Source organism: Penicillium soppii, assembly GCF_028829465.1.
Source record: "Penicillium soppii strain IBT 18220 chromosome Unknown utg000005l, whole genome shotgun sequence".
In the NCBI taxonomy this organism is placed as follows: domain Eukaryota; kingdom Fungi; phylum Ascomycota; class Eurotiomycetes; order Eurotiales; family Aspergillaceae; genus Penicillium; species Penicillium soppii.
The window spans coordinates 4821319-4846484 of record NW_026643235.1 but is presented as its reverse complement, the minus strand read 5'-3'; the positions used below and the strand labels follow the sequence as shown (position 1 = coordinate 4846484).

The 25166-nt window shown below is 49.1% G+C and overlaps 13 protein-coding genes across 13 annotated transcripts; 6 read left to right on the top strand and 7 right to left on the bottom strand.

Annotated features, from left to right (window-relative positions):
* Positions 1-675: 675 nt before the first annotated feature.
* Positions 676-2539, top strand: N7529_007277 (amidophosphoribosyltransferase; the record flags this gene model as incomplete). The annotated part of the gene is made up of 3 exons (XM_057242804.1): positions 676-760; positions 818-1270; positions 1329-2539. 3 exons carry the CDS (start codon positions 676-678, stop codon positions 2537-2539), a joined length of 1749 nt encoding a protein of 582 aa, XP_057098163.1.
* Positions 2540-3626: 1087 nt separating this feature from the next.
* N7529_007276 (endonuclease III domain-containing protein) lies at positions 3627-5191 on the top strand (the record flags this gene model as incomplete). Its single annotated transcript, XM_057242803.1, has 2 exons — positions 3627-4731; positions 4770-5191. The coding sequence occupies 2 exons, from the start codon at positions 3627-3629 to the stop codon at positions 5189-5191; spliced, it is 1527 nt and encodes a 508-aa protein (XP_057098162.1).
* Positions 5192-5502: 311 nt separating this feature from the next.
* Positions 5503-7569, top strand: N7529_007275 (aldehyde dehydrogenase family protein; the record flags this gene model as incomplete). Its single annotated transcript, XM_057242802.1, has 3 exons — positions 5503-5778; positions 5849-6030; positions 6123-7569. 3 exons carry the CDS (start codon positions 5503-5505, stop codon positions 7567-7569), a joined length of 1905 nt encoding a protein of 634 aa, XP_057098161.1.
* Positions 7570-7778: 209 nt separating this feature from the next.
* On the bottom strand, positions 7779-9350 carry N7529_007274 (uncharacterized protein; the record flags this gene model as incomplete). The annotated part of the gene is made up of 1 exon (XM_057242801.1): positions 7779-9350. The coding sequence occupies one exon, from the start codon at positions 9348-9350 to the stop codon at positions 7779-7781; it is 1572 nt and encodes a 523-aa protein (XP_057098160.1).
* Positions 9351-10720: 1370 nt separating this feature from the next.
* On the top strand, positions 10721-10975 carry N7529_007273 (uncharacterized protein; the record flags this gene model as incomplete). The annotated part of the gene is made up of 2 exons (XM_057242800.1): positions 10721-10741; positions 10802-10975. 2 exons carry the CDS (start codon positions 10721-10723, stop codon positions 10973-10975), a joined length of 195 nt encoding a protein of 64 aa, XP_057098159.1.
* A 267-nt stretch (positions 10976-11242) lies between these two features.
* On the bottom strand, positions 11243-12286 carry N7529_007272 (uncharacterized protein; the record flags this gene model as incomplete). Its single annotated transcript, XM_057242799.1, has 1 exon — positions 11243-12286. The coding sequence occupies one exon, from the start codon at positions 12284-12286 to the stop codon at positions 11243-11245; it is 1044 nt and encodes a 347-aa protein (XP_057098158.1).
* An 809-nt stretch (positions 12287-13095) lies between these two features.
* Positions 13096-13877, bottom strand: N7529_007271 (F1F0 ATP synthase subunit d; the record flags this gene model as incomplete). The annotated part of the gene is made up of 4 exons (XM_057242798.1): positions 13096-13171; positions 13239-13325; positions 13390-13785; positions 13869-13877. 4 exons carry the CDS (start codon positions 13875-13877, stop codon positions 13142-13144), a joined length of 522 nt encoding a protein of 173 aa, XP_057098157.1. The 3' UTR covers positions 13096-13141.
* A 392-nt stretch (positions 13878-14269) lies between these two features.
* N7529_007270 (nascent polypeptide-associated complex subunit alpha) lies at positions 14270-15101 on the bottom strand (the record flags this gene model as incomplete). Its single annotated transcript, XM_057242797.1, has 3 exons — positions 14270-14594; positions 14650-14708; positions 14877-15101. The coding sequence occupies 3 exons, from the start codon at positions 15099-15101 to the stop codon at positions 14270-14272; spliced, it is 609 nt and encodes a 202-aa protein (XP_057098156.1).
* Positions 15102-15829: 728 nt separating this feature from the next.
* Positions 15830-16805, bottom strand: N7529_007269 (60S ribosomal eL14 domain-containing protein; the record flags this gene model as incomplete). The annotated part of the gene is made up of 3 exons (XM_057242796.1): positions 15830-15886; positions 16030-16293; positions 16413-16805. Coding segments are annotated over 3 exons (714 nt in total), but the record flags the coding sequence as incomplete, so codon positions are not given.
* Positions 16806-17714: 909 nt separating this feature from the next.
* N7529_007268 (protein transporter YIF1) lies at positions 17715-18900 on the bottom strand (the record flags this gene model as incomplete). Its single annotated transcript, XM_057242795.1, is given in 4 exon segments — positions 17715-17918; positions 17983-18426; positions 18437-18547; positions 18604-18900. 4 exon segments carry the CDS (start codon positions 18898-18900, stop codon positions 17715-17717), a joined length of 1056 nt encoding a protein of 351 aa, XP_057098154.1.
* Positions 18901-19143: 243 nt separating this feature from the next.
* On the top strand, positions 19144-21152 carry N7529_007267 (signal recognition particle receptor subunit alpha; the record flags this gene model as incomplete). The annotated part of the gene is made up of 2 exons (XM_057242794.1): positions 19144-19368; positions 19434-21152. 2 exons carry the CDS (start codon positions 19144-19146, stop codon positions 21150-21152), a joined length of 1944 nt encoding a protein of 647 aa, XP_057098153.1.
* A 518-nt stretch (positions 21153-21670) lies between these two features.
* N7529_007266 (MFS transporter) lies at positions 21671-23428 on the bottom strand (the record flags this gene model as incomplete). Its single annotated transcript, XM_057242793.1, has 1 exon — positions 21671-23428. The coding sequence occupies one exon, from the start codon at positions 23426-23428 to the stop codon at positions 21671-21673; it is 1758 nt and encodes a 585-aa protein (XP_057098152.1).
* Positions 23429-24453: 1025 nt separating this feature from the next.
* N7529_007265 (uncharacterized protein) lies at positions 24454-24960 on the top strand (the record flags this gene model as incomplete). The annotated part of the gene is made up of 2 exons (XM_057242792.1): positions 24454-24586; positions 24818-24960. 2 exons carry the CDS (start codon positions 24454-24456, stop codon positions 24958-24960), a joined length of 276 nt encoding a protein of 91 aa, XP_057098151.1.
* Positions 24961-25166: the final 206 nt, after the last annotated feature.

Here is a 25166-nt window from a genome sequence, read left to right as displayed (position 1 = left end):
CTCATCTCTTCTATTTCTATTTGCTCAACAAAGCGGGGATGGTATATATGTCTGTGGGCATTCAAAGACAGATATATAAAGCTGTGGCGTTTCATTAGTTCGCTGTCACACTATCCATCAGCTTTGAAGATGTATACATGCATTATCCAAATATCTATCTCCGTATAAATTTCCCCTTTGGGATTTATAGGGTTACAAGTAGTGGATCTCCCACGCACAGACCATATTTTGCCTTACACCTCAGGCCCCTCAGTGTAATTCACGTGACTTGGCTCTGACTGGCTCCGACGCCGGAAGAAAAAAAATTTGGTCCACCAAACCAAACCACAGAAAACAAATTTCAACTATGGAGATTTTCTCTTCTCTGACTTCCTGGGGTGTCATTCATTCCTGGCTTTCCTGGTGATGACCATTCTTTGATACTCATCCCATTCCTTTTTTAAACCGTGATCTGGTCTTGGTATGTCACTTGCGTCTTTTTTTTTACTGCTTATTCCCCTGTCTCTATGATGAATTTTGGTTTTTTTATAGATGTTAGACTTCCTAATTTTTTTGCGGAGAAACACCTGGTCTGATCTGAGACAATTCAATTATTACTTGATGATGTGAATGCAATGGATGATACTGGTGCTAACCTTTTTTTCTTCATTCGATTCAGGACTACCCCACGTCAAGATGTGTGGAATCATTGCGTTAATTCAAGCGAACCCCTCATCTTCGGCTGCCGTGGATCTCCACGAAGCACTCTACCTTCTCCAACGTGAGTTTCGGCCAGAAGATAAACAAGTGCGATCGCGAGACTAAAGGCTCTGCACAGATCGTGGTCAGGATGCAGCCGGAATTGCAACATGTGCGTCCGGGGGTCGGTTCTACCAGCTGAAGGCCAACGGTATGGCTGCCAAGGTATTCCATGATGGTGCCAAGGTGACCAACCTGCCTGGCTTCATGGGCATTGGTCACCTGCGCTACCCGACCGCAGGATCCAGTGCCAATGCCGAAGCTCAGCCCTTCTATGTCAACAGCCCCTATGGTATTTGCTTTGCACACAACGGTAACTTGATCAATGCCGGTGAACTTAAGAGGCATTTGGATCTCGAAGCTCACCGTCACATCAATACCGATAGTGACAGTGAGCTCATGCTCAACGTCTTCGCTGACGAGCTGAGTGAGACCAAGAAGGCTCGTGTCAACCAAGAGGACATCTTCGCCAGCTTGACCCGCATGTACCAGCGCTGCGAGGGTGGATGGGCTTGCACTGCTATGCTTGCTGGTAAATTTATCGTCGTCCTCGTCCTGTTCATCTACATGAATGCTAACCGCGATCGCAGGCTTCGGTATCTTAGGTTTCCGTGACTCATACGGTATCCGTCCCCTGATTCTGGGATCCCGCCAGTCACTTGATGGACCTGGTATGGACTACATGATGTCCTCCGAGTCCGTGGCTCTGGACCAGCTTGGGTTTACCAACCTGCGTGACATTCAGCCCGGTGAGGCTGTCATGATTGCCAAGGGCACTGAGCCGGTTTTCCGCCAGGTGGCGCCCAAGAAGAACTACGCTCCCGATATTTTCGAGTACGTCTACTTCGCCCGCCCCGACTCTGTCATCGACGGAATCAGCGTTTACCGTAGCCGGCAGCGCATGGGTGACCGCCTCGGCGCTCGGATTCTCGAAGTCCTCGGCCCTGAGGTCGTTAAGGACATTGACGTTGTCATTCCTATTCCCGAGACTGCCACTACCTCCGCGACCAATGTGGCAGAAATCCTGAAGAAGCCTTTTTGCCAGGGCTTCGTCAAGAACCGATATGTCTTCCGCACATTCATCATGCCGGAACAAAAGACACGGCAAAAGGGCGTTCGCCGCAAGCTCAATGCCATGAAGGCCGAGTTCAAGGACCGCAACGTCTTGCTGGTTGATGACAGTATTGTCCGTGGTACCACGAGTCGTGAGATTGTCAGCATGGCCCGAGAAGCCGGTGCCAAGAAGGTTTACCTTGCCAGTTGTGCTCCTGAGATCACACATGCTCATATTTACGGTATCGACCTTGCCTCTCCCCAAGAGCTGGTCGCTCACAACCGGAATGCGGAAGCCATCGCCAAGCACATTGGCGCAGAGGCAGTCGTCTTCCAAACTCTTCCCGACCTCAAGGATGCCTGCGCGGAAGTTGCCCGTGAGAACGGACAGACTGAACCCAACAACTTTGAGGTTGGTGTGTTCTGCGGTAGCTACGTTACTCCTGTTTCCGCAGGCTACTTTGAGCACCTCGAGGCCGTTCGTGGCGAAGGCCGCAAGGTCAAGGCTCTCGACAAGGCCAAGGAAGCCGTTTCTCACGGCTTCGCCAACATAACCGACTTCCAGATCGCTGCCCACGGCGTCGCCATGGACACCAACGGCAAGATCATCCCCGCCAACGAAGACCAGTCCTCTATCACTGCTGCCGCTGCGCAGAAAGCTGGCAACACTGAAGACCACCCCAACCCCATGGTCTCTGACCGCATGGATATTAGCATCCACAACATGGCTGACCATCATGATGCATGATTACGAGTACATGGATTTATTTCTTTTTTATCTGCCTTTATGGCAATTTGCATCGGGTGTCTGGGCGTTCGTTTGAAAGAGCATAGAATTTACATGCTGAATGGCTGGTTTGCCAAATGTGAAAATGCATGGAAATACCAATACCCGATGTCTCGAGTACATTCTCGATCATCTTTTATGAGCCAGAACATAAATACAATCAAATGTTGATGAAAAGGTATCACCAATAATCTCCGCCCTTTCTTCATTGCTCGGCTCGGATCCGGATCCTCAAAAACCGTGGCAAGAAGCGAGTCACTGGGATCTCGTTCAATATCGGACAACTGCGACGCAGCTGGTTCTGATCATACGTAATCGCCATCATGCAAGTTCTCGCTGGTCAACGGAGGAAAGGCTTGACTGAATTTGGAGCTTCCAGTAGCTGCGTAAGAAACTAACCCAGCAACACGCAGCAAAGAGGCTACACTCATAGAGGTAGCAGCTAATATTACAGGCCATGTTTGCTAGGACCGAGTTAATCACGGTTATATCCTGTGTGGCTGCACGCAGGGGTTGCAATAAATTAGATCTGATTGTCGGGATCATTAATTCCCATTTTGGCAATATAAATCCGTAGGGTTTAGATATAACCACTGTCAGGTGAATTTCCAGAGAGTAATCCGCTATTTTATTATGTCATTTTATTACATACCTACCTAGGTAGATTTAATCGAGATCTTTCTCAAATTAATAGGTTCTCTCTTTACTACCCACATATGTAGGTATATAGTATAGCATAGACCCCGGGGCCTGGAGTTTAACCTTCAAGAATATCTGTCTATGTATTAGCTAGTTCTTAGTAATCTGATATCTGTTTTTTAAGTAAGCTTGGATCACCTGACATGTCCGCGAACTGACCAATCACAGAGTCACACTTGCATCGTTGGCCCACCATGCGATCATTGGAATGGGATCAAGTTGAATCAAGTTTCATTCTGTTGAGTATCAATTGATCTTCTCAACTGCAATTTTTGCTATAGTTCTCATCGATTTTTCATTCTTCTACCTATTATCGAATGTCTGATTGCTCAAGCTGTCCGGTTTGATCATGCAACGCCGTGTGACTCGCTCTGCAGTTCGGGCTGCTCCTCCTGCTGCTTTGGTCGCTGAAAGCAGCACTCCCATAAAACAAGCAGTAAACCATGACAAGGTGATCAGAGAAACCAAACGGAAGCGTCCTAGCTCTACTGGTACTAGCAAAGTCTCTGATTCTCCACCCCAACCCGAGATGACTACGGTCATTGAAGCTCAATCACTCAATAGTTCCAATGGCGCAGTTAAACAAGAAGATCCAGGTTTCCTCAGTGAGCTCCCCCATAATCTGGGGTCTGTGTCGACTCCACTGCCCACAGAAACAAAGCCTGTAGCTTCAATTGCTGGGTCGGACAAGGAGAACCGATCTCTGAAAGAAAACACAATCGAACTGGCTACCAATCTCCAAAACACAGTGGACAAAGCCACCACCAAGGTCGAAACAGAAACAAAGCTCCAAACCATCCCCGGACGAAAGCCCAAGAAGAACACTTATGGCTTGACGCCCGGCGTCTCTCCTTTCCCTGAATTAACTCGCCCCACCTCCGAGGAGTGCGAAGAGGTCAATAGATTACTTTCCAGCATCCACGGTGAAGTTGTTGCTCCCACAACTATTCCCGAGCCCTCTTTAACTGTCACTGGTTGCGGCGAGGTTCCATCCGTTTTGGACGCTTTGATCCGTACTCTTCTCAGCGGTGCTACCACGGGCAAGAACTCAGCCAGGGCTTTCAACGGGTTGGTGCAGCGCTTCGGCATTCTCTCAGAAGGCATCGGTAAAGGAAGTGTGAACTGGGAAGCCGTACGACAGGCCACGGTCAAAGACGTGTTTGAGGCTATCAAAAGCGGCGGTTTAGCCGACATCAAAAGCAAGAATCTGAAAGCCATCTTGGACATAGTCCATGAAGACAATCAAGCCCGACGAAATGTGTTCTTGGACGCAGAATCCAAGGACCACACCGTTCCCAAGCTGGTACCCGACAAAGCGGAAAAAGACAAGGAATACGAGATTGCCTGCGCAGACCAGAACTTTCTCTCTCTCAACCACCTCCACAACCTCTCTACAGAAGAAGCCATGACCAATCTAATCAAGTACCCAGGAATCGGCCCGAAGACAGCCGCCTGTGTGGTCCTTTTTGTCTCCAGCGACCCTGCTTCGCAGTTGACACGCACATTTTCCGACTCTGTCGCTGGTTGGGATGGGTTCCTGCCAAGGCAAACGAAGTCACTGCCTTCAGCCACCTGGAAGTGCGCATCCCCGATCACTTGAAATACTCGCTACACTCGCTCTTCATCCGCCATGGAAAGAGCTGTCCCCGATGTCGGGCGATTACCGGCGAATCTAGCGATGGATGGGAAGACGGATGTGTCATTGATCACCTGGTGACTCGTACTGGAAAGCGCAAGGGAAACGGACCAGCTCCAATCTCCAAGCCGAAGAAAACTACGGTTAAAAAGAATGGAGCGAAGAGTCCTCTTAAGCGTCCGCTGAAGCGCAAGCGAAAGGACAGTGACTCTGAAGAGGCAACTGAGGAGAGCGAGCTTTCCAGCGCCGATGAAATGAGTGACGGGTATACACCTTAATCTTTCAAAGGAAGCCAAGAAGAAGTATTTGAAAGAGGGATGATTGCATGATCTATCACACATCACACTGGGCCCCCAATATTTGTACTATATATTGTTAGCGATCCTTCTACGATATTTTCGGGTACGATTTATTATAATTTTAGCTTAAAGACACGGATTTTCATTCCTCGAAGAATCACTTCACGCTGCAAATACTGATCGCCCGATCGTATACTTGATGTGGCGTGTTATCGCCTATCAGCGAAAAACATTAAATCCGCTCTCCGTCTGTCAACTGCAACACAGGGGTCAATTACACCAAATCCGCCATGGACTGTCTGGCATCGCATATTCCGCCATCGCTGCGCTCTCTGTTGGAGGCTTACGCGCCTTCCGGATCCGAGGAGTATGTGCCGCATATCGGAGTCGCGCTGGCCTCCCTACTCGCCGTGTATGTGGGGTACCTCTATATCCAGAGTCGGAGAGAGGCAGCCGTCGCGTTCAATGTGCCAATCCCAGCTGAAGTCCGCAAGAGCGATGGAGGCAAGACATGGGAGGAGGTCCAGGGGCAGCGGAAGATGGTGTTGCAGGATCAAGTTCGGGGGGTGAGTACGAGTCCGGGGTTTCGCTTTGCATTGTATGTGATCTACATAAGCTAACGGCTGGCAATCATAGAAATGGAACCACCAGTTGATTATGAGCTACTGTCCTGCCGATGGGAGAGTCCTTGGTAACGGAATCAAGCCTGCCACGGTCGAAGATGTCAACGAGGCCGTTCGGGCTGCGGGTGCTGCTCAGCGCGAATGGGCCACATCTACTTTTGTGGAGCGCAGAAAGGTTCTTCGGACACTGTTAAAGTACGTGGGTCTGAATTTTTCTGTTCTTGGAGCTGTTGCACGCACTCCGCCGGGATTGGTGACCACCTGGGGCTTGTGCTAACATCTCGCAGATACGTTCTCGACCACCAAGATGACCTCGTTACCGCATGCTGCCTCGATTCGGGAAAAACAAAGGTGGACGCCTCATTCGGCGAGATCCTTGTGACAGTGGAAAAGCTCAAGTGGACTATTGACCATGGCGAGAAGGCCTTGCTGCCCGAACGCCGGCCGACCAACTTCCTGATGATGTACAAAAAGAACATGGTCACATACGAGCCTCTCGGTGTGGTGGGTGCCTGTGTGTCCTGGAACTACCCTTTGCACAACTTCATCGGCCCCGTCATCAGCGCGCTCTTCACCGGTAACGCAGTCGTCGTCAAGCCATCCGAACAAACGGCATGGTGTACAACCTACTTCCTCGACATGGTGCGCGGCGCGCTCTCTAGCTGCGGTTACTCGCGCGACCTTGTTCAAATGCTCGTCTGTCTCCCCGGAGTGGCAGACACCTTCACCTCTCACCCGGACATCGCGCATTTGACATTCATTGGATCCCGACCCGTCGCCCACAAAGTCTGCGAATCGGCAGCCAAGGCTCTAATTCCTGTCTGCGTCGAGCTAGGCGGCAAAGATCCAGCCGTGATCCTCGACGACTCCCGCACTCTCCGCAACCTCTCCTCCATCGCCTCGATCCTCATGCGCGGCGTCTTCCAATCAGCCGGCCAAAATTGCATTGGTGTAGAGCGTATCATCGCCCTCCCAGGCGCCTACGACCGCCTAATCGAGATCGTCACGCCCCGCATCCAAAAACTCCGTCTCGGCTCCATCCTCCTCGACAGCACAACCCCAGACATGGGCGCCATGATCTCCCCCGCCTCCTTTGCCAACCTGGAAAACCTAATCAACGAAGCTGTAAGCCAAGGCGCCCGCCTCCTCACCGGTGGTACTAAACACGACCACCCGGTCCATGAGCATGGGCACTACTTCTCACCCACTCTCCTCGTAGACGTGACGCGGGACATGCGCATTGCCCAAACCGAACTCTTCGCGCCGGTTTTCCTCGTAATGCGTGCCGAGTCCGTCGCTGACGCCATCGCCATCTCAAACTCAACGCCCTACGCACTGGGCGCAAGCGTCTTCGGCCACAACAAGGCAGACGTCCAAGCCTGTGTAACCCGTATCTCCGCTGGAATGGTAGCCATCAACGACTTCGGCAGCTATTACGCCGTGCAGCTTCCATTCGGGGGTGTGCGTGGATCTGGGTATGGGCGGTTTGCGGGTGAGGAGGGACTGCGTGGGTTGTGCAATACCAAGGCTATTTGTGCTGATCGCTTCCCTACGCTCATTGGCACTGCTATCCCCCCGCGTGTGGACTACCCTATCCAGAAGCGGGAGGGTGAATATGGTGCTAACGACGGACATAAAGCTTGGGAGATGTGTAAGGGGGTTGTTGAGACTGGATATCAGTATACTCTTGGTGGGTGGATTGCTGGTATCCTGAGATTGTTGGGCAATATGTGATTGCACTGCATTGCCCATCGATTTAAAAATCCTGTAACACAATTTCTGTGTACTATATAGTGCAAATTGCACTGTTTAAGATTTCATTTGTACTCATAACATTTAATCTTAGTACATTTCTCTTTCTCATCTATATCGGACTGATTTGCATCAAGATGTCTATGGGTATAGCGCTAAAATAAATCCTTATCAGGTCCCCCTGCCGTGTCTCAATTGAAGAGAGGAGAACCCGAACCCTTCACCCAATGATCCCGAACCGGGAATGAACTTTCCTTAAGCCAATTTCCATGCGGCGCACGTTGGGGATAAAGAACCTCAGCGTTATAACGATCACCCTCTACATCCGCAACATCCAACTGGCCACTGAAAAACAGCTGGCCAACCAGATGGTTGTTAAGACACTCAATTTGCCCGGGTAGGCGCAATTGGAAATCCGATAACCAACGCGCAAGCCTGTAATTGAGTTCGGTGTAAGCACTCGGCTGGCTTTGCGCGAGGCTCATGTTATCGACAATCCACTCAGTCATCTCAGACGACCTTGTGGGTATAGACTCAGCGCTGGCGCGCAGCAAAGCCTCGAAGAAAGCCGCATTGAGCTGGGGCTTGTCACGGCCAGTACGTATAACCGCAAAGAAGTGCTCTCGGGGGATTGTGTAGTACCCTTTGCGTCTGTTTCCAGCCCCGAAGCGAAAGACGAATTCGTCAATCTTGAGGAGGGAGATCATGGCATTGAAGTTCTGGGTGCGGATTGCGTTCTGGATTCCCTCATTCAGAGCCCTGCGGTTAAGTGTGGTCAAGGTAGGTCGGTTTTCGCCGATGCGCCAGTTAAATGAGCTTATCCGCAGCACTTCGAGTAATGCGACGTCCTCGGGGCGGAAACCATCACTACGACCTCGAAGAAGATAGTCCGGGAATTCGAACAAAGTGAGCGCCGGCATGTCAACAACAATTCTCAGACTTGGACAGCGGACCTCAGTGTACACCATTGGCGTGATACGGAGCCGATACTGATGTGGTCCTGGCTTCTCAATATCCGGGTACGACCTCTTAATTAAGTCGCCATGCTTGGAGAGAAGCAAAGCGGTAAGTTTATCCTTGGCCGGTCCTTGACCATGGAAAATGTGAGGCGTATCTTTCTCCCGAGCGAGCAATTTCTCAAATTCTTCTCGCTGATCCTCGTTCACCTTGATACCGGCGTTGATCCAAAGCCGATGGAGAGTCAAGATCTGCATTGTGGGAACCTGTTCGCGCACGCGTTCCGCCGTTAACCACTTGCATTTCAAGATTTCTTTCTGTAAGCGGATACGATCATTCTCCGAAATAGGTACGTATTCCAACGGTCCAACCATCATTTGATCAATAGCTGCGCTGCCAGGGCAATCGGGTGGATCATCCCAAAAAGCGAGAAGGATAAGGGAGCGGTACATGTGTTCACGGGAGAGGACGCGAGAGAGATATGGTGAAGCCCGAGGGAAGTTCAGATTCAGTGAATGTAGGAAAATCTGCTCGATCACCTCGGCGGGGAGGGCCTCTAGCATTGACAACATCCTGGTATTGGAGGGATTGGGAGTTTGTAGACATGACGGTCGAGGCGAATTGGAGGGACGGTCATAGGGACCAGATCTCGACCGCGATGTCCGGGATGACCGTGACGAGCTGCTTCGAATTGGGTTCTTGAAAGTGCGACCTGGTCGACGTTTGGACTTGGGAGTTGTTGTTGAATCTAAAGATGCAGGCTCAGGTGGAGCAAGCCTTGTCCCAGGCGTGTCGGTGGGGTTCATGAGGGGAGAGCGCGTCAAGGGTCTGGATTCTCAGCATGTAAGCTTAAGCGACTAATTTCGTGTTAAAGAACCATAGAGCATTGTATATCGAAGTATACAAAATACTTAGCTTCTACTATGCGCCTTTCCGCAAAATGGACAATGTTTGCCAGTGGGGCTTCCGTTATCTTGGCTACAGATGGACGCCGCTTTTGCGATTGGTTCACGTGACTGCGCCATATCCCAAAATAGCAGGCATCTGGTCTATATACAAGGTAGCATGGTCAAACTAAGTATAAGAGTAGAGATGAACACACCAGATAATAAACAGATCAACTGGAGACCGAGAGAACATATCTATATATGACATGCCACTAGATGTATATATCTGCTATCTTGCTACGGAGTACACTGGAATGTATTATCTGCTCCTAGGCTTTCGACTTATCCCTCATTACCGGAGAGTGACAAGAGAGCAGATAGCAATAAGGAATATACTGACAGCCTTGAAAGGATATGAACATGGTTGAAAATGGGAACATCTAGTCAATATATCATGTCAAGGACAGGAAGTCATACGACATTGAAGTGTACAAGCCAAACGAAGATTCTGATTGGCGGAAAAGCAAACGGCTTGCCATTAGGGCTTGGCACTGGAGGGTTTTGATATCACATGATGTACCCCGCCCATTAGGAATAGTGTGATATCAAATGACGTCAAAGACAATGAATGAGAAGTAAAAGAAGAAAAAAACCGTTGGTCTAAAGCATTCGAAAAATAAATTAAATCCCGGAACATGTTGCCACATTTCAAGTGCTAGTACTAATTACTAGTTCAACAGCTCACATTTAATTTCCACAAGGCAGAAATTTTCTGTACCTTAATTAAGTTGAAAATCAAGGAATGAACGGGAACTGTCTCAATATGACGGAATGATTCTAATCAAGTTAACCACACCCTAGTACCTCGCGTAACTATTGGCTCTAATTAAATTACAACTGTCTCCTGGTTCTGGAATTCCGTTTCTCAGATTCCTTTTCTCATTCTTTATCCAACTCTGCAATCCTGTCATAGCTCCCCAACTACGTCACTGGCGTATGCACCTGATCCCTAATGATAATAGCTTAACTGCGTGAACTGTCAATCAATCACCCCTTTTAGACGCCAGTTACGTATCTAAGCTGGTCGACCAAGAAATATTTGCCTTGTCTGAGACGATCGTCATTACCCTTCTTTTTTATTTAAACCTCTTGTCCACCCTTCTTCTCCATCATGCATCCTTTCAGTGATCCTACTGTTCATACACACGCCACTTCCAGCTCAGAAGCCCCTACATCCCAACCAAAATAAATCAACCTTCATACAAGCCAAAGCTCTCTGCATCTTCAACATGGGTGCCGTCGTCTCTTGCGTACGTTACACGCTATACTTCCCCATCTTTCCATGTTGCAAAGCTAACATATATCTATAGATCCAAAGTGTCTTCCGCGCTATTGGAAGCTGTCTCATGGCCATCGTCAATGCCATCGGCTCTATTTGCCATGCTATCATCAGCGGTGTTGTCACCGTCATCGATGTGATCATCTCCTGCCTCACCTGCGGCTACTGTGGAAAACGTCGGCGCGGTCGTCGATCAGCCGTCTAACACCAAGGCCCGCCACATTTGAAGACAACCAGTTCCTGAATGGAAGATAAAAGGGCTGGCCTTGGGATTTACGATTGTTATGCCGGCGCGTCTTTCTTTGCAATTGCTTTCTGTTTATACCCTGACGCGCAGTTGATGTTGAATAATGAATCCGAATAAATTAATCAACGGGACATGAAATACACATTTGCTTCTTAAATTTCTTAAATTGTAGTGTAGTTTAAGATCGAATATATAAATACGAGAACCGAACCTTACACCAGAATATCACTGTCTGTCACGCAGCGGAGGCGACTCAATATATCGCAACAAGTCCTTCTTTGCATTAGCAGGTATATCAGCCCAGCGCTCGTTGAGAATGAAATTAATAAAAGGGTCCTCAGATCCACTCCCACAGCGCCGAGCCAGGGAATAATGAAAAGGCTGCAATGGCCAACGAGCACGAATGCGACAATTAGCAGTGCGAAAGGCCATGCACAGTAATCGACGAAAAGGCTCAATCTTGCGCTGTCGAATGAGCCAATATGTGATTTCCGGAGAGCGATCTGGACTGACTTCATCCTCGTCAAGATAAAAATCCATAGATAGCAACTGCAAGAACTGGAACTGCGCATCTGACCAAGGCGAGCGCAATATCTTATCCGGGATACGACCTGGTCCAATAGCCACTGAGCAAGGTAATCGGAAAAGGTCATTCTCATAGTAAATTTCATTTGGTTCGCGGATTTGTAACGCGCCGAAATGGAACCAAATTGCGACTTTGCGGTCGACGCTCTTGGATGACGGCGTGCGCAAACTTTCTTCAAATCGAGCAGGGATCACAATGTCGCCTTTCCCACGGCTTCCATCTGGAGCCCAGTCGCAATTGTCCAAATTATCGAACTTAGAGTCTAGATTCGATAAAAGAGCTTGATCTTCGCTTCCAAAGACCAAAGTTGCGCATTTGCGTCGAATAGCATGTGCAACATATTCACGTTGACACCTCCGCAATAACGGTAAAGTGCACCAGCGACATTCCAACAAGCCAGTCTGCAATTGTTGTCGTTCTTCCCAAGCCAACGCCCAAAAGTCCAACGGTGGCGGCAAGAATTCCGGGGTAAAGAACCCCTCCCGCGAGCCGGGATTGGTACTACTAAAAGCCAGTCGCACAAGCCAAGTATAAAGCAGTTGCGAAGACAGTGCACGGCCAAGACGATGCGAAGCACGCGGAAGGTTAATTTCCAAGCAATGGAGGAAGATCAACTGCAAGATTTCGACGGGGAGGGACTCCAGGCGCGAGCACGAGACTGGCAACGGGTCCGATGAGCCCATTTGCGATATGTGATGGATTTAATACAGCATGTAGCTTGTGCATGTAGCTTTCAGGGCAAGATGGTGGTTTCCGGGCTAGCTTGGTCGAATCAAGGTATACTGTCGAATGTAGAATGAGAAGACATGGGTCATGTCAATGGGACTGTAGGGTATTGCAAGCGCATAACGTCTTTGCAACCGCTTACGAAGCGTTTCACCGTAGTCTCGAATGAAAACAAAGTAATGCCCAGGTGGTGAGAGACTGGTCCATTGCTGGAGGAGGGGGAGGGGAAGTGGGTAAAGTGAGGTTAGTTACTTGTCTTGGCGTGACCTTTTGGCTTGTTTTGGAGTTCTGCGGGCAATATGTAGGTGGCTTCCAAGGTTGATTTTTAGTTGCATGCTATTCTCGTTGGATTCGAGAACAAATATCCCCCTTGGTTATTAGGTGTCGGATCAAAAATTGAGTATGGAGGTTGGTGAATGTTCTTCCCCAGCTCGTTATATATAACCACGATATCCATGGATTTATTAGCATTTCCCTATACGATCAACACCCGTGGACTCTGGAGAAAGCTTCTCTGCTTGAATTCGTTGTTTGTTTGCTTGTTATCATCATTTTTACAGCCGTATTCACTTATTTGCCTGTTCTATGATCGCCATATAAACATCCGATCTACGAGATTACGAGGAAATTGATTGATGAACGCAGAAACGACAATGTATTGTTTCTATACACATCCCAGCCCCACCACACCATCGGAGGTATCTGATCATACACTGGCTGAATAGTCATAATCTTGGCTCCAAAAATCATGATCACGTAGTGTGATGAAGCTAGGGATAACAAGGCGGATTTGAGGCCACAAGAGTCCACGCTTAAACGGCGGACAGATCGCCGAAGCGCTCCTGCAAAGAAAAAGAGCATGAGTATAAAACATACAGAACAAGACCAAGAAAAGCTATCTGCACATACCTTGTAGCCAGGGGGCATCCACTTGCCCTTGGAGACGAGGGAAGCAGTCTTCTCGTCGATCTCGGGTTGGGCGGCGGCAACCTCGTCCTAAAAACAAAACACTCATGTAAGTAACCACGCTGGCCCGCAATTTTGCAAAAGAGGTACGTACGACAGTGAGGTCCTCGAAGGGACGGGCAGTCTCAATGTTCTCGAGGGTCTTCTGCAGGTTCTGCAGCTCGGCCTCGACCTTGCCCTTGGTAGCCTGGGCGTTCTCAACAGCCTGGGACTCGAAGGCATCGATGGCCTTCAGCTGGCGGTTGACATCGTAGGAGGCGGGCTTGAAGGTCTTGAAGTGGTTCTCGATCTCGTCGACGATGGCCTTGTTCTTCAGGATACCGCGGTAGTGGCTGAAGTCAACGGTCTGGGGCTGCTCGGCCAGGACGGTGACCTTGCGGCGAGCCTCGTCGTTGCGCTTCTTGAAGGACTGGAGGGAGGCGGCGGTTTGACCGCGGAGACCGAGCGAGGTCGACACCTTGGCCCAGTCGATCTTAGTAGCGGCGCTGCGCTGTTTTCGGGTAAGGGGGGTTAGTGAGTGGTGTCCAGATAGGTTGGGTATTTTTCAAGTCGAGGAACAGGATCAGAACATACAGCAGCCATTGTGACGGGTATGATAGAGGTTGGAGGTGGGGAGAAGAGAGGGAGTTCGATGTACAGGGAGGTGCCGAACGAGGGAGCGACCCGGAAAGGTTTGGATTGTTCTGATCACGTGATGCCCATCCCGAATTCCACCGTCCGCGAGGTGCATATTAGGATACATACATATGTACGGAGTATAGAAAACAGCAATTGAATTGATAATCATTGATTTTGATATAATTAGACTTCATTATTGTAAATTTAAATTGGAATTCATCATTTTTGAAACTTCGTTGAGTCAATCGTGGGTTCAATTGTTTTTGGGCTGAATTGTGTACACTATGAGCTATAACCGAACATATGGTCTGTTACCACTCAAGTCCCTGAACCTAATCGGTAAAACCGATCACTCATTATATGCTGAGAGCCATGATGGAGTTAACGATATCGTTATCGTTCTCCCGGAGAGCCTTGACGGCCTTCTTGCGGGAAACGCTTGCTTGTGCCATGACGAGCTCAATATCCTTGGACTCAAGACCAGCCTCGTCAACTTCCTCACCATCATCCTCCTCCTCCTCCTTCTTATCCTCCACAGGGGCCTTGCCCTTGCCGAGGATCTCCTCCTCGTCGTGGTTGTGACCGGCGTGGTCGCCGGCAGCCTCAGAGGCAGCGAGCTGCTGAGCGGCGGAGGCCTGGGCCTGGGAGTTCAGGTCCTCAATCTTGGCCTCACCGAAGATGCTGTGAATGTGATTAGCAATGAGTCCAATGAAAGCTCAATTGGGGTTCCACATACATCCAGCAGTTGGAGTTGGGGGAGCGGTAGACCTCGGGCTGGTTGACAACGAAGAGGATCTTTAATCCAACAATTAGCTTCTATATCTATGCAAATTAAAGAAAACATGACATTCTATCCCATTGGTAGTCCTGCAAACTGATAGAGCGGGTATTGCAGCTGAAACCAGTCACATTGTGGTGGGCGGGGTAGAAATTTGTCACGTCGGTCGCATGGGGAGAACATACGTTCTTGGGGCGGCGGAGAGTGACACGGGTGATGCCAGGAACGAGCTTCAGGCCGAGCTTGCCAATGGCCTTACGGGCCTTCTTCTCACCACGGGAGTGGACAGCGACGGAGGCACCGGCGGGGATGTTAGGCTCATCACCAGCCTCGGAGCCAGAGTCAGAGTCGCTCTCGACGTTCTTGACGACATCGTCATCGTGGATTTCTTCAACGCGGGGGTCAGCCATTTTTATGGTGTTTAAGGGGCCTAAAGAGATAGAAAAAAAAGTTGGTTAGTGTTGGTTTCGCAATGCCGTCAGGGTTTGAGGCGGTATGGGTTGAGTCGGATAAACCCCCTCCCCACGAATCGCACAACACTCGGAAAACGGCGAAAATTGACGTCGAAAAGGCGAGAATTCATTGAATTCAATGGCCATACGTACCTGAGAGATAAATATCAAGCTGTGGTGGATGGGGATGGATTTTGTTGAAGTTGAAGGTGTAGCTGTGCGCAATTCAACCCGAAAATCATTAGCGAGTTCCCCCCGGGGCCACACATTGCCCTATATGGAATCTACCATCACCATTTCTACTATGTATCAATCTATAGATATCTATTATTTATATATCTTTTTTTTATATAGATATATAAATTGGCGCTAATTTGTGTTTATAGATTCTAGAACCTCTTTGAGATAATAAGACAAGATCATTATTTACGCATCTGCTCTCATTCTATTCTTTTTGGTAGAGCCAGATTCTATCCCCGTAGAGATATAATAAAAATGATATCCAGAGTCTGGACGGGAGAGAAAATCAATGACAAAAAAGGCCCCTTTGCCGGGATATCAAGGATTTTGAATCATTTTTGCTGTTGATTGATTAATGCATACAGCGATTTTGCCAGAGTCCTTCCAGCAATGGAAACCCTTCCAGGACACCTCCTTCAACCCATGCACCGAAACCTCATAATCATCTATGCCTTGGTGGCAGCGCGAACCTTGGCGAAAGACTTCTGGACCTCGTAGCGAGCCTGTAAAACCAGTTAGTGTTTGCCATTTATATATATTCGATATATCCCCAGAGGAATATCCATTCAGATAAGATTGAGTCTCAGCGCATGAAGATATATGCCCCTGAGTCTAGCCTTTCTCCGATGGTCCCGTTTCAACGTACCTGCTTGCGGAGGCGCAGAACCTTGAAGCGCTCGAAGTCGGAGAGGTTCTTGCGGCGCTCAGCACGGTCGGTCTTCTGAGCGTAAGCGCTCTTGGCCCACTTGCCGTCAATCTCGTTCTTAGCCCAGAGCTTCTTAACGGGACCGGTACCGGCAGCACGGGGAAGCTTGGGGATGGTGAAGTGGGTGAGGGTGGCGTGGGAGAGAGCGAGAACGTGACGGGGCACGGCGTTGTTCTCAACGGTGGAGGGACCGTCAACGAGGACCTGTAGAGAGAAAAAATCGCACATCAATATACATATTCCGGCTTTTGTTGAATCTTCCGAAATTCCGATTTTCTCAAGTATATTTCGCAGATTCCGTATCACAGGGCGATTCCACATACACGGCGGTGGTCCACGATCTCGACAATAGCGGCAAGCTTGCCCTCGTAAGGACCGGCGCGGATCAGCACCAGGCGGCCAACCTCAACCAGCTTCCAGGAAGCGACCTTGACATCGATATCGGCCATGGCGAAATTCTGGATGAAAAATTCAGCGTCGCGATTTCGATAGGAATGATGAGAATGATACTCACGGTCGACTTGGGTATGGAGTCGAATGAGTTGTCGAAAGAGTTCAATTGTCAAGAGTTGGTCTCGAAATTCGGATGTGCCCACAACTCGCACCGATTTCTCGCTTAACTGGCCACTCGCAGTTCTAGGGCTCTGCTGATGTAAGATTTCGCAACAACTATTTTCCGATCCCGTTGCTTTTATTGCGTTTTTTTTTCGCCGACAGCTGATGATGATCTTTACAAGCTATTCAGCTCTAAGCTTCAGCTTCAGACTTTTATGAGGGGTCTATGATTCTCGACATTGAAATTGACATCACATGCTCTGCTACAGTTCACTAAGGTATGCTCAAAAATCTCCTATCCTTCAATCCTCATCCTCATATGATGCGGTAATTTGCGATTGACCCAATGTCTGTGAGGCCCTCGCCGGGGCTCTCTATACAGCATTGTCGTATGATATTCAATTTTCTTACATATTCTGATATGGATCATCACATTCTTGTTGTGTTGTCAATGCTTCGAGAAACCTCGCGCTGACTTTCACAAAGATTTAGGATTTAGACTCGCGACTGGACTTGTACTCCAGTGTCTCGAACAGCTCTTGACCTTTCATATGGTACGTTCACGCCCAAGTCATCACCAAACACTCCCCCCTGTCCGATGATTATAAACTTTATCACGCCTAGATAGTAATTGAGCCTTGGCTGTGAAATTACCATAACTACCAAGATCTCTGAGGACATTCCATACCTTACACATGATTACTTGACATGTTGGTCTTGACTAGTCGCTAACCTTCAGAAGATTATAGGATTTCAGATGACGGGTCAATAACTCTATCACTAGTTTCAATGCAAGACATTTATCACTCCAATCATCATTTCAGTAGTTTCAAGTGTAATTCAAGTAATATGTACTCGGTCTACTACTATATCTACGTAGGTACGCATCATGCAACTCTTCGTGACATACAAACGCAAATATTTTGATTACAATAAGTCGTGCTATATCGTTACCTCGGCCGTAATACCAAATGACCCAGAGCAATCCACTCGCCGTCCTTCATGTTATGCCTTCCTTCCAAGCTAATAGTCTATATCACCGGAGATCCTCCTTGCTTTGCATACTGAACTTATGGCGACGCAGAGGCCTTAGATGCCGCGGACGGTCCCTCCCGACTGAGAACCCACATGAAAATGAACTGCACGACATAGGAGTAGACGAACAAAAATTGGGTGCGACGGTTGCGCTGGGACCGAGCCACGGGGCGCATTGAGCCAGCATGCATGGCGGAGTCAGCTGAATCAGGCAGCAACACATACTTCAAAGAGCGCAGCTAAAGCTCAAAGATTAGCAACTGCCCCATTGCCTTGGAGCTAGATTCGGAGTCGATTACGTACCAAGAAGAATGCGTTGGCCAAGAAGGTATACGCAAAGACGGTCCAACCAACCCAGCCTCCGGTTCCCTGGCCGGGATTCAAAATCTCAGCCGCCACCATAGTGACGATGATTCCCACAAACTTATACCCTGAATAAGCCACGAGATCAAGCAATTGCGAGTCATTGTTGATGCTCAGAATGTAGGTTGCCAGCTTCAAACACATAATCTCGAAGAGAATCACCGCGATGGCTGTAGTAGTGATCGAACCCAGAAGCTCAGGGTGGAAGTTGCCCCGGAATCCAGCCAATAGCACCGATAACAAAATATATGTAACCAGAGCCATGACGGGGATGTACATATCGGGCGAATTGAGATCGTCGCGCGGAGGAAGGAACATGGACGAGTAATTTTGTTGGATGATCTGGCCGTCTGGTCCGGTGGAGGCAGATGCCATTCGGGCTTGCTGTCGGGACCATGGCTTGTGCCGCCAGGGGGAAGAGGACAAGCAACAGCTTGTTCAGGACGTAGGAGTTGGAGACGTTAAAATAGTGCTTGAGGGCGGGTATAGAGACGTAGCGATTGAACTGTAGAATACGAGTTAGCTATACATCCCCCAGGAATATCAGCTATGAGTGCATACGTTTGATTCCATGTACTCTTGTCCAGCAGCCATTGCACTCTTGCCAACCTGGAAACCCATCTGTGCCGTGGGTTCGTTGATGAAGCCACCGAACCCAGGCCCAGGCGCGTAACTTCCACTGCCGCCCTGAGCCGGCGATGGCTGATATGGATTCCCGCCATATCCAGCACTTGGGGGTTGTTGGGGAACTGGCGGTGGAGGTGAGCGCATCATAGGGACTGTCGAGACATGTTGTGGGACTGGGTGATGAAGGGGGGGCGATTGCGCGGGCGGGGGAGCGAACGAACCCCGATACATAATGCACCTAGATAGAAAAAAGACGAGAAGATTTGGTGGCGAGGAAGTGAGCGTGTGACGGGGAAAGCGGGAGCAGAGGATAGAAGAATAATGGAAAGCGGGTGTTTATACGTGGCTGAAGATCCAATCCGCTTCCGAGCTCCCACCTCGCCCCGTTCCGCCACCAAGTCCGACCTCGTCTTCTTTCTCGCGTTTAAAGTTTTATTTGTTTTCTCTTTCGCATTCACGTTAACTGGATTCACAATGTTAGAGGCTTTTGAGATTTTGACCACTTCAGGGGTGGTCCTTTGGTCCAAGTCGTATGCTCCAGTGGGCGCACATGTCATTAACAGCCTGATCAACGACGTCTTTATCGAGGAGAAGGTTGTACCGCAAAATACCACAGCCGGTGGCATCTCACCGGCATTCAAGAAGGAGAAATATACATTGAAGTGGAAGAGAGTGAAGGAATTCGATTTGATCTTCGTGGTATGTCTGTCGCATGCGCATGTGCACCATTATCATTCCGGAGAACTAACTCTAAGTTCATACAGGCCGTCTATCAATCACTGCTTCACCTCGGCTGGATCGATAAACTTCTCGAGAATATCTCGACCATCTTCATCGATCTCTACAAAGACCAAGTGAAAGGAAACCGCGTCAGAATCCTGACCTATCGATTCGACCCATACTTTGATCAGCAAGTCCGAGAGCTGGAAGATAACACAGGGTTCGTAGGTGAACATGTTCTAGAGGCAAGCGAAAAGAAAGACCCGCTTGTTTCATCGGACAACGGAGGACCTCCGCCACCACCAGTCCCCGGCCTGGTGAAAGCGCAGCCTAGAGCTGCGCACGCCGGGGCGACCTCTGACGAGGGTACGCCACCAGCCACACCAGAAATTTCTAGATCTTCGACCCCCCAGGGTCATCTGCTCACTGCCAAGGCCGGACCTGGAGGTCGAGTATCCCGACGAGCGCGCAAGGCTGCGAATGCAAGCCCGCACGCTTCGTCTGGCGATGAAAACGCCAGAAAAGGAAAGCCCGCCAAGAACACTGCCAAGAAGATGCGCAAGTGGGATGCTAGCGGGATGGCAGATGAGGATGATGGGGAGATCCTCGATTATTCTGCTCCCGCGGAGGAAGGAGAGGTTGCCGCTCCAGCGGTGGAAGCTGTCTCCGCAGATGATTGGGGTCGACGAACGGGCAAGGGCCAGTTTGTGTTGAAGGAGTTGGGTGAGGAAGTCCATTCGATTTTGGAACAGGCAGATGCAGAGAAGTCCAAAGGGGCTGCTTCATCTGGTGTTGTTGGCACTGGGTTCAATGCGATTGGCGGCTTCTTCCGTAACATTGTTGGCGGAAAGGTATTGACGGAGTCCGATCTTGACAAGCCTCTGAAGGCAATGGAAGAGCATCTTCTGAAGAAGAACGTTGCGCGTGAAGCCGCCGTCCGCCTTTGCGAAGGAGTGCAGCGTGAAATGGTCGGCAAGAAGACAGGTAACTTCCAAAGTATCGATGCGGCATTGCGCGTGGCGATGGAATCATCACTGCGCAAGATCCTGACGCCTACTTCTTCCCTGGACCTGCTGCGCGAGATAAACGCCGTGGTCGCCCCCACCACCAAAGCGCAAGCGCCTCGGCCTTATGTGATGTCCATTGTTGGCGTCAACGGTGTTGGCAAGTCGACCAACCTGAGCAAGATCTGCTACTTCCTCCTGCAGAACAAGTACCGTGTCCTCATCGCAGCGTGCGATACCTTTCGTTCCGGAGCCGTGGAGCAACTCCGCGTGCACGCAGACCGCTTGAAGGAACTGAGTTCTCGTGAGAATGCCGGTGACGTGGAAATCTACCAGAAAGGCTACGGCAAGGACGCAGCGAACGTCGCTAAGGATGCTGTGGACTACGCGGCTGCCAATAAGTTCGATGTTGTCTTGATCGATACTGCCGGCCGCCGACACAACGACCAGCGACTGATGTCTTCACTGGAGAAGTTCGCCAAATTCGCTAACCCGGATAAGATATTCATGGTTGGTGAGGCGCTGGTCGGCACAGATAGTGTGATGCAGGCCCGCAACTTCAACCAGGCCTTTGGTCAGGGCCGGAACTTGGATGGATTCATTATTAGCAAATGTGACACTGTTGGCGACATGGTTGGAACACTGGTTAGCATGGTCCACGCTACTGGTATTCCTATTGTGTTCTTGGGTGTTGGACAACACTACGGAGACCTGCGGGGACTAAGTGTTCCCTGGGCTGTTAGTCTGTTGATGAAGTGAGGTGATGTCAGCCGATGACGATGTTCACAATTGATATTCATAGCTTCATATATTGCCCTTATTTTCCCCTTGCAGCCGTTGTTTCTGTCTTATAATTTGATTATCCTATTCAGTAAAACACTGCGAAATTGCCAAGATCCCGCAGACTGGGCACCACGTTATTGACCTGGACACACCGTCGGTCATGGTTGGTTCCTATCTTCTAAGTTTTATTACCTCGTACGCTGGTGCCTTTAGAATCGCATCTCCACCTGGAAATGCTTGAGGTATGAATTTGTCTACAGGAATTAGAATTCAAAGGAAAGTTGGGAAAAGCGTAAATCTAGAGTAATGATATTCTATACATGACATCTCTCAGGGTTCAAGGTAGATCAAACAGAATTTAGCTCAGCAAACAATGCAACAACGATCTATCACAAAACGGACCAATATATATTTCAAATGCGAAAAGGCTGAAAGGTAGCAAAAACTCGTCATATCGTTAAATCAGCTTTTTGAACGGGTTTGTAAATCACATATCAAGCACCATTCGTCTCTTCGTCGTCCGACTTGTCGCCATCCTCACTATCCTCGCCCCAGCCTTCTGCTTCGAGGGACCGGCCGCGAATACCGAAACTCATGACGAACCCGATGAACGAGACAGCGCCGAAGACTCCAAATGCCAGAGCCTCTCCCTTGGGTTGGATCTTAGAGGTGAGGGAGAAAAGTCCTCCGGATAGGAATGGGCCTACAGCACGTCCGGCCGCGGAAAGGGTCTGTGCAAGACCGTTGAGGGCGCCAAGGACGGCATGATTTGGTGCGGAATTGGTGATCTGGATATGTGGGTTAGTTGTGAGAGACTTGTAGGAACTATAAACATTGCTTACCAAGAGCAAGGCGCTGGTCAAACCACCCACAGAGGCAATGGTCTTGACCAGCAACACGAGGCACAATTCAATGGCCATGAGTACCGACTTGCCGGTCAGATCATCGGTTGACCGGCTCTTATAACCAATGAAGGGCATCAAAATGAACGAGACAACAAAGCCAAAGAGCCCTGCGCGATAGGACCATCGGTTGCCCATCTTATCGCGCAGGCGATTGAAGATACAAATTTGAAAGATGATAGTCACAATACCGGCAAACCCTTGGGAAAGGCCAATCTCAGACGGTGTAAGTGACCGTCCAGCGGGAGGCTTGGCTTGCGCAAAAATGGGGAACAGCGAGTTGAACGAGACATTGCAGAACGCGAAGATCAGGTATGTCAAGAGAAGCAAGACTGTGTCCCGAGTGAAGATTTCATCCCAACTAAGCTCCTCATGGTGACCAAGTAAGCTTGACACCTCAGATGCAGAGTCTAGATCACTGTCATGATCTTCAACCTCTGAGTCGTGGTGGCCGGGCGGATATGGCCCGGGTGCGGCCGCAACATAGGTTGGATGACGCGAATCACCGGTAAACTGCCATAACCAGGCGAATAGGCTGCGCACCTTTCTCCCAATCCTAGGAAGACTTTCTGCGTCTTCCAGGCTCTCTTCCAAGAAGAGGGCCGTTAAGGCAAAGTCCACCAGAAGGACAACCGCTGATAGAATATTCGGTGCAAGATATGGGTATGGGTTCTTGTTACCGGTGAAAGGATTTGTCTCAAAAATCAAAAGTCCTCCCAAGAGAGGGCCCGTGATACCTCCGATGCCATATAGCACGGGAAGATAAGTAAAAGCCTGGGATTGGTTGCTTCGGTCGGTGATTTCTCCGAGGCAAGTGGAAACCAGGCCCTGGTTGCCGTTGACCACACCCATCAAGGCCTGCACCGCGATAGCCTGTCCGAGCGTCCTACAAAACCCAAACGCAACGAAACACAGTGCCGTCAACAAAGTTCCTAGCAAGATAACCGGCTTGCGACCAATGCGGTCCGATAACCAACCCCAGAAATAGTTCGTGGCAAACTGAGCCAAGGCAAAAGCCGAAGCAATGGTCCCCACATATACACCGACCTGAGACGGTTCCACCTCGGGGAACGTCGAAGCCATATCGGGGAGATATGGACTAATGGAGTTCAATGCCGTTTGTTCGGCCAAGGCGATCATGGCCAGCACAGCCATCTGCCTTTTTGGCAGAGGCGACGATGTCCCTGGGGGATCAACGGGTTCATGGTGGAGATCGTGGGATCCATCGGCCGAGGACTCGGACTGGCCCGAATTCGGTCGACCACGCGACTTGGGCGGCGGGGTATCGAAGGTCTGGTAATGTTGCGTTGAGGAGCGTCGATTGAGCAAAGCCCGGTCTGGGCCCGTCATTCTGGCAACACACCGGTGAGATTAAAATCGAAGGATGTCTCTAGTCAACCATGCGATTGAGGGCGGTATCGAGGGTCCGGGTGTAGGCGTAGCTATGTCGTGTGAGAGCTTATGAGTGAGATTTCAGGCTGCGTTGGTGGTTGGTACTCTGCGTATTAGGATAACTTCGATATAAAGGATGATTGAAAGGTAGTTTTCTAACAAATACAAAGCAACAAGAGGTTTAGGAGAGTTGCAATGACTAGGAAAAGACCGCAATCGGGAAAGCAGGGAAAGTGAGATGATGTAAGCGTCCGGGGTTGCTGAGTCATTTACTCTGGCCAGCAACAGTGGCGCAATTATTCATGCAATTCTAGTTTTGTTCTATTGTAATTGGATCAAATAATAGCCCTTGCAGGTGCCGATCTTGTGTCACAATGCATATTTCGCTACTGTTCTTCGAAAGGCTACAGTGGGGGCCAAGAGATTTCATGTAGTAGGACACGCATACGCAGACATGTACATTTGTACCTGTCCAGTTGGTAGCTTATCAGGGCCAAATCCTCAAATCGTATTTTTGCGATAATTCATTATCGAGGGGACAATACATTATATTGATAATATCACTAAAGTAGACTACGTGATTAATACCTTCGGTCATAACGTGTGGGGATTGTACTTCCTAGTCCTGTGGCATGAAACAGGCACAATTGGTATACTGAGACAGTTGTTTATAGCGCCTCCTAGAATGGTTGCATACAATAAATTGCTGTATATTATGATATTGAAATAATTGATCTCGAACTTTGCATAAGTTCATATTGAAAGGCTCTGAGCTATACGGAGTACACATACTTACTTCTGCTAGGTTATCACTCGTTAAATTCTATTTTTTTTTCTTTCAAAGAAGCCCCCTACTTCATTTTACAATATTAGCGACATATAAATCACTCAAGCCAAAAAATAAAAACATTAATTCTTAGGATTTATATAACAGTGGGGATATAGATTCTCACTTGATACATTTGTTCATCCCGCGGCTGGTCATGAAACATACATTACCAGATTTTCATATCAACCAGCCAAGTGGCCGAGCAGTAACTCGACCATTATATCTTCCTTGGTCTAGTGGTGATGATTTCCGCTTGTCATTAACACCGATAAGCGCGGGAGACCGGGGTTCGATTCCCCGAGGGAGAGATTCTTTTTTTGCTTATTGTATATGTTCTCTACTGACATGGCTACCACTTGTCTTTTTCATTTTTCTTCACTTTATTTGCCAATGAACCATGTAAACTTATTGAGCAACTAGTTACTTAACATTTTATACTGTTACTGTATTAAATGGGAGAATGAAATTGACCGAATGTGGTTAGGTGGAGCATAGGTGGATGTGGTAACCCTAAAAAGTCTGCAGCCCCATAATGCAAATTTGCACCAAAGATTTCAACAAGGCCGGCTGGCCCAATGGCAAGGCGCTTGACTACGAATCAAGAGATTGCAGGTTCGATCCCTGCGTCGGTCAATATTTTTGCATCTTAAATGATTCGTGACTCTTTCAATGGGCCAGAGTTGTTGCTCGTTGTCAGAGTGCGTGGCGGAGTTGAGGAAATGGGTGGTGGGTGGGTGGAAGTTCCTATTTCTTAGGGATTGTTATGGGGAAAACTAAGAAAGGAGTAATATTCCTCCTGCCCCTTTGAATAATGTTCCTGGGGTAGAACAAGTAAGGAACGAGCCCCTCGGGTTTTGTAGAGTGACT